The 7,030-nt window shown below is 39.4% G+C and overlaps 1 protein-coding gene across 1 annotated transcript; it reads right to left on the reverse strand.

Moving 5' to 3' along the window:
- Positions 1 to 1,405: 1,405 nt before the first annotated feature.
- On the reverse strand, positions 1,406 to 6,271 carry jmjd6 (jumonji domain containing 6, arginine demethylase and lysine hydroxylase). The gene is made up of 6 exons (XM_026917086.3): positions 5,883 to 6,271; positions 4,638 to 5,026; positions 3,980 to 4,266; positions 3,047 to 3,182; positions 2,819 to 2,957; positions 1,406 to 2,230 (listed from the first exon to the last, which is right to left on the reverse strand). The coding sequence occupies exons 1-6, from the start codon at positions 6,009 to 6,011 to the stop codon at positions 2,099 to 2,101; spliced, it is 1,212 nt and encodes a 403-aa protein (XP_026772887.1). The 5' UTR covers positions 6,012 to 6,271; the 3' UTR covers positions 1,406 to 2,098.
- Positions 6,272 to 7,030: the final 759 nt, after the last annotated feature.

Genomic DNA, 7,030 nt, shown 5'->3' on the forward strand with positions numbered 1-7,030 from the left:
TAGGGACAGACACAATCCCTTGGATTTTCCAGATGACCATCTGCACAAAAGATATTGATATTTGGCAAATGGTATAGTCTATCTATTCCGGCTTCTTGAACCGCACATTAAAACTCTGACACGCTGTAACCACGCTCTTACTGTACCGCAAACTATATGTATTGCTTTGCAGTTCTTTGCAAGTGGTACATATTTTTATGTGGTGGTATTATTCCTGTCCTAATATATTTTCACAAATTGATATTTTATTAATATTTAATTTCAATTCATTTATTCTCATTGTGAGCCTATAAAAGTAAACTTGAGCATTTACACAATCAGCAATTTTCCCAAGCTTTGGCAGCCGCAACAATAGTCAGGTTTACATGGACACTTTTTGTTTCAATCGGAATGAAATCAATCAGATTGATTAATTCGATCGCAGTGTTTACAAGAACAATGAATAAAGTAATTGGGTTGATATGCGCGTTTACATGACAGAATCGGATTTGATCTTCTGACATGGGTACAGTGCATGAATACACGTTTCCTGCCGTTCCAACATGCAGATACTAGCACCCACTCTCTTGCCATTGCTTCTTTTTTTCGTTTTAAAAAGCAGACTTAACATTTGCCTATTTCAGCTGCTAATTAGAAGACGACGAGCGTGTGATGTTTTGTGCGGTACTGCATGTATTTATCAAGCAATTAAAGGTATTAGGTTTAAATTCCTCATATTTCTGCATAATAATTTCTTGCTCTTCAGCTGGAAGTATGCTCACCTGCTTTTTTCCATGTTGAACGCTATTGGCCGTTTGCTGCAAACATCTGGCTTTTATGTGCACACGCACACTGAGTAAACATTGAATCAGGGTTTACTCAGTCATGGGTTGACTGAGAAAGTCGATAACCAGCGTCATGAAACCTGTTAACCTTAATTAACCCGAACTGGATTTGTTTGGTTTTGTCAACTCAAAACTTACTCTGCAATTCTGAGTTTGTTCAACTCACTTTGTGCAACAAGCCTCAGGCCCCCGGGAGCCCTGTTGTTGTTGATACTACTCTCTGCTCGGAGTCATAAAAAACTTGAAGTGAATGGCGTTTGAAGTTAAACTCTAAGTGCTTAAAATTGTTGATAAATCAGTGTAAAGGTCATGCAGTGTTATCCAGCCTTATTAGCTAGATTTACGGCGCAGCACCTACCTTCATCTACATACAACGTCATCCTTTACTGAGGAAATAGTGTTTACTTGAAGTTCACTAACAACAGAAGTGTATGGGAAGCTTCTGAACTTCACTATACTGCAAAATCAAAACTACAACCACTATTAACTTTCTAACAGTGGAACAACATAATAAAAGCCTGTTCTGGTCAAATATGCTTTCCTGAAGTTTTTATGAAGAATTCCTGACAGCATTCTACAAATATGTATCACAAACATTTATTGACATTTTAATACCACCTTTAGATTTCCAGGAGGAGGGAGCGTTCGATTCTCAGTACAGAGAAGTGTATTGTAATTGTGTGCATATACACTAGAGATGCAGTACATAGATTAAAAACTGGAGTATTACTCTACTAAAAAGTGAACTTCAGAAATATAAAATCAAACGTGAATTCAGTATTCATAAAACCCCTGCAGTAATGCAGCCATATGGGCTGATACATGTTATCAAGCAACAATGTTCATATAGTTACTTTAGTTTATACTGCATCAGGATCCATAAGTGTAAAGCTTGGGCATAACAATACTGAACAACAGTAACAGATCAGTAAGGAGGAAGCCAAAGAAGGCAAAATTACACTTACAAATAAGCCATCTCCAGTATATTAAGTGAGATAGAGTGTGGAAGATGAACACATCACTACCAACACTCATCCCAATATAAGAATTTATCAATAGGGCAAGAAAAAGGATGTACTGTACAGCCTGCCATTATGCAAAGACCACAGACATAATCCTTACGCCAGTATTTCGTGTTCACTCTGTCAAACAAATACCATGTACATATGGACATTCCTTTGTTCGTGTGCCAATTAAGTCATTAGTGATTTATCTGGGAAGCAAACCAGAGTGAGAGAAAGTGAGAGATCCCTCTGGTGGAGCAAGGGAGAAGGTCATCGAGAGGAGCTACGCTCTTTGCTCACACAGTCATCTTGGCTTGTGCTATCACCATTTTCCATCATGACACAGGTTCTTCGCTTCTTCCTGCGATGGGTCATGGCATCACCCTCAGAGCCTGATTCAGCCTTCAGAGTAAAGAAAGTAATTACATGCAATTCACAGTAATATAATAGAAGTTAACATTATTTCCATGGGCATCTTATGTCTACTGGGGTACAAATGACATTTAAACAAAAATACAAATGAAACACACATGACCATCAGTTCACATAAAGCAAACAGCACAATGGCTACAACCTTCTGTAATGAAATAAAGGTGTTAACTGCGTCAAGTCTCTGTACTGTAGTGCACATATTATGCCTAAATTTTTTTCACACATACTTTAGATTGTTTATTTTAAATGATCGTGTCTAATGAAAAAGGAATGAAGAGAACAAGGATGTAATTTTAGGTCTGATGTAATAATGCAACATTTAAACAAAAAATGTAAGTTTACTTTAGTTAAAACATAGGTAATTATATAATTATCAGTAATAGTCTGGATCAAAGTAGTGTTTGTCTACACAAAATGTGCATTATTCCTTTAACTGGAGTGATATATCTGACTGGTTCCAATAATCCTAACCTGTTACCCAGGCTTTTCAAATTCAGCCAAAAGAGTGAATAAGAGGCTATGCAAGTGTAATTTTGGGCAGAGTAGAGCACAACATACCTCTGAATCAGAATCAGAGGAACTAGAGGAAGAGGAGGATGAGGAGTCACTAGAGCTGTCTGAAGCAATGCCTGTGGACTCCTGCAGGTCCACTTTGTCTGCCAGCGCCGCTAAATCTGGCCGCTCCTGTTTTAGAATTCTGAAAAAGATTAACTTAAAAATAATATACTGAGTAAAGTTTAATCTATGCTGTGTAGGCTTCTGGAACAGACATGTAAACTTACTCACCTGTACCACTTCCTGGAGAGTTTAGGCCGCCCACGAACAGTCTTGTGCCAAACAATGGGAAAGTTTGTGGTACTTGCGAAGTTCTGAGTGACTGCAATGGTAGTCTCCAAGTTGAGGACAACATGCCACCAGCCACCTAAGGGACATGACATGGACCCACTTAGTTTATCACTAGCAAATTTGTAGAGCTACTGGCTTTGCATTTATCCCAAGAATTATGTGTTATAACAGCATGGTAACCGATGTGATGGAATTTCAAAACACAAAATCCAAGCAAACATAGCTTCTCCCTTGAATATTTCCTCCAAAGCCACAGCTTAGGCTAGAATGCCCAAAAGCTAGTGTAAGACAAGGAGATTCTCATATTGACAAGAAACATGAAAGACCAGTACTGATGCCTCTTTGTCCTGAGTGGTTGAATGTTTATGGATGACATTTGTTTTTTTTCCTTCTATTTACAGCCACCACAAAGGCCACAAATTTTATTAAATCACAAGAATCCTGCTTTACAGTTTCTTGTGCCTCCTCTGCATAAAAAAAAAAATATGATTTGTGAATAGCATTGCTCTTACATATGTAAAATCAACTGTCGAAAAAAAAATAAAGAAGTATGATAATATCAGACCCAGGATTAAACAGTAACTAAACTAAATAATTAGCACAAACAATACAGGTGAATGTTTGGATATGAACAACTTGTCTGTCAGATGCACTGAAATATGAACTGCAGAAATGCAGTGTCATCATATGAAATCCACAATGGCACACATCTGTCTTTTTTCACCAAAAATAATAATATTTTCAAAATTTTCTTATATAACCACCTGAATGAGATGCACAATAATAAACTTATAGAGTTTTTCAGTACCATCACAGCAGTGTAAGCAAAGAACATGTAAAAACTATTCCAGACAGAATTAATCAGTAACTAACCAGGAACAAAGACAGTTTCTCCAGGGCGCTGCAGAACCTCCAGTGGCCTGAATTCAGCAGGCCAGGAAGGTAATTGTGTGCGTGGGTAAATCACACGGAACCAGGTGATGGCCTCATCCTGCTGGTTGCCGCCCACTTCTCGTGTCACCTTGATAAGCTCACGTGGTGTGTGTGTGGGGAACAGGCACCAGCGCTTATGACCCTGCACCAGGGCATTCCATGCACTCGTGCCCAGTGGGTCGATGTGAATGCCTGTGCCAGAGCGTGCAGGGCCCATCACAAACCACCTAGGGGAAAGGACAAGGGAATTGAACAGGTAAAACTTTCAGGTACATAATAAAGTAATAAATAACACACTCTTTCTCTCACCCTAAAACTTTAGCTATTTATAGACTTGTGGGATATTGATTATGTGCAGTTTATTCCTTAATATAGTATTTGCTAATAATTTAGACTAAAAAGCAAAAGTGACTGACAGGTATTTTATGTGGAATATTATGTGCTGAGGCACTAGGAAACAAAGATATTCAAGATACACATTTCATTTATTTATTTTTTATTCAGCGAACCACTGATCTGACAGACCACTGGGTGATCTGTCAGATCAGTGGTTCACTGAATAAAAAATAAATAAATAAATACAAGCCCTCTTTGTTACCTGTAAGGTGGTCGGCGCTTCTCTCCAGCAAATTGAAAGAGATCATCTCTAAAGAAGAGTGGCACCTGATAGTCTTCAAGCAGCTTGCGGCGTTTGGCATGCTCACCGAAACTGCTGTCGAAGATATAGAGCGGACTGTCATCTCGCGTGGACTCCATATATTCAACATAGTACTTCATCTTCATCTTCACAGAGTAGCCATCATTGTCCTCCCCACACTTGAATTTCTGGTTACGGTACTTGCGCTTCAGGCGTTCCAGGGTCCATTTCTCCCGGGCAGGCCATGACTCCTGGCAATTAAGAAGAACTACAGGCTTGTACGGTTTCTCGAAGCGCTGAATGAACTCTTCTGGGCTCAGGTGCAAGGCATCCACCCGCTCCACATTGTCCTAGGAAAGAAGACAAAAGTGTCAGTTGTGACATATGTCTGGAAACATCCCTTAAGTGTATAGGAAAAACAAAAGATTTGGCCTTCCCTTTCCAATACCTTCGGAGAGGACTGTATAAGATCTTTGACAAAATGGATAACTGGCAGCAACTGGTATATGGCAGCAATATTCTTAGAACTGGAAATAGGTGCAAAATACTTGTGCCACCTTGCATACAAACCAGGTACCTCTCAAGCAGAGAATATGAGGTTAAAGTATGACAATGCCAAGGATGATACTCTTATAAAAGATCTAAACGGACAATGGCAGTTTGATTATATGCTAGAAGAAAATTCTATCCAAAGCGAAATACAATCAAGTCAGGATACAATCCAATTACAGAGCTGAGCAGGTGAAGGATAAAGGTTCTGTTAGTCCTGGGATTGAAACAAGCTTCAGATCAGAAATAATCTGTTATAGTGAGCAGGTTTCTTCGTGTTAAAACCTGTTAATTCTTGGCTATTTCAATAATTGCTCAGTTTTCCACATTAATGTCACACTCTAGCTAAACGCTAGGGAGAGGCGCTGCGCAGACGCCACCATAGTCTACGTGCAGTAACTAACCTAGCTTAACCACACTACTGCTAACTGCACTGGCAACTTATACACAACGCTTTCCGAGAAATAATACTACATGAGCGTATATTTAACGCTGTACTAAAAAGTGAATCAGGATTCCTGGCCAATACGTTGAACACATTCAACAGGTTAACATGGGGGAAAAAGTGTTCGCAGCTCAAGCTAATTTAAAACGCAGCTTAGCCAGTTAACGTTAGCTGTCTGCGTTGCGCCTCGTTTCTAGCTAGCATTCGGTTACCTTCACTGTCCGGTGCGAAAGATCAAAAGTCTCGAAGTAGTTATGTTTTGTCCAGTCAAGTGAATCCTTTAGTTCAGGTCTAGCACTCCGTTTCGCTTCTTTGATTCGTTTCTTACTTTTGTGGTTCATTCCTTCTAGGTGTGTTTCAAGCGGAGTCTCCAGAAAAAGTGGTTAGCCGGCGAGGCTAGCTCTCCACAAGGTACCAGTGAACGGAGCGATAAAACTGACTAGCAAACAAGCAGTAAAGCGAAATCAGGAGCTAACTTATTCAAGTTTCTGTCTTGAAACCACCTCCGGATTAACAAGAACAAAAAAAATTGTTTCTTTCTGTAACGATTATCGGAGACGGGAAACTTCTCGGGAGGGGGGAGGGGGGAGGGGGGGGTACTTGGGTAACCAGATACCAGCGACGGGAGTTACGAAAGACAACCTACTTTTAAATGATTAAACCCCACCTTTGTGATATCGTAGCAAGCCTATTTGCTACATTTTGAGACGTATTTCATTTTCGCCGTCAATCAAAGGATAAACCAATAGAGTGGCACTAGTGAAACATACCGCTTAAAATGGTATACGTGATTGGGTAACGTCAAACCTTTTTTGGGGCGGGAAACAAATTTCAAATTGTAGGAGGCTCCGGGGCATGGTCAAGAATATCACTAGGGCAAGTGCAAGAAAAGAAAAAAACTATGAAGGCGGTATAATCTTACTTTATGTCTTATGCCCCCTTATAAATTCGCGCTGAATTAAACGTCTTTGTAAACCCCGTAGTGATTACATAGTATTACGTGTTAGAAATTTATATTACTGCAGTAATATTAAATAAAGAAGTAGGATGAATTCAGATATATGGGGACAGCAAGTAATTGGGATATCTAAACTTAGTATTTCTTTTCTGGCCTGACAACCAAAAGTCAAACTTTATGTTACTAAACTCTTGCAATGGAAGTGCCTAACAGAAATAATATGACTTAATGTGACATATAAGGGGTGTGGTCTGCATGGGGCAGGATGACATAAATAACACCATAGCCTCAAACAAAATTAAGTTTGGGGCTACAACATACAGTCATCCAGGATCAGTTCCTTTTGAGTGGTTTTAGACCAATGACTGTATATATGGGTGGCTGTCTAAACACGGATTCAAA

Source organism: Pangasianodon hypophthalmus, chromosome 13 (assembly GCF_027358585.1).
Source record: "Pangasianodon hypophthalmus isolate fPanHyp1 chromosome 13, fPanHyp1.pri, whole genome shotgun sequence".
NCBI lineage: Eukaryota > Metazoa > Chordata > Actinopteri > Siluriformes > Pangasiidae > Pangasianodon > Pangasianodon hypophthalmus.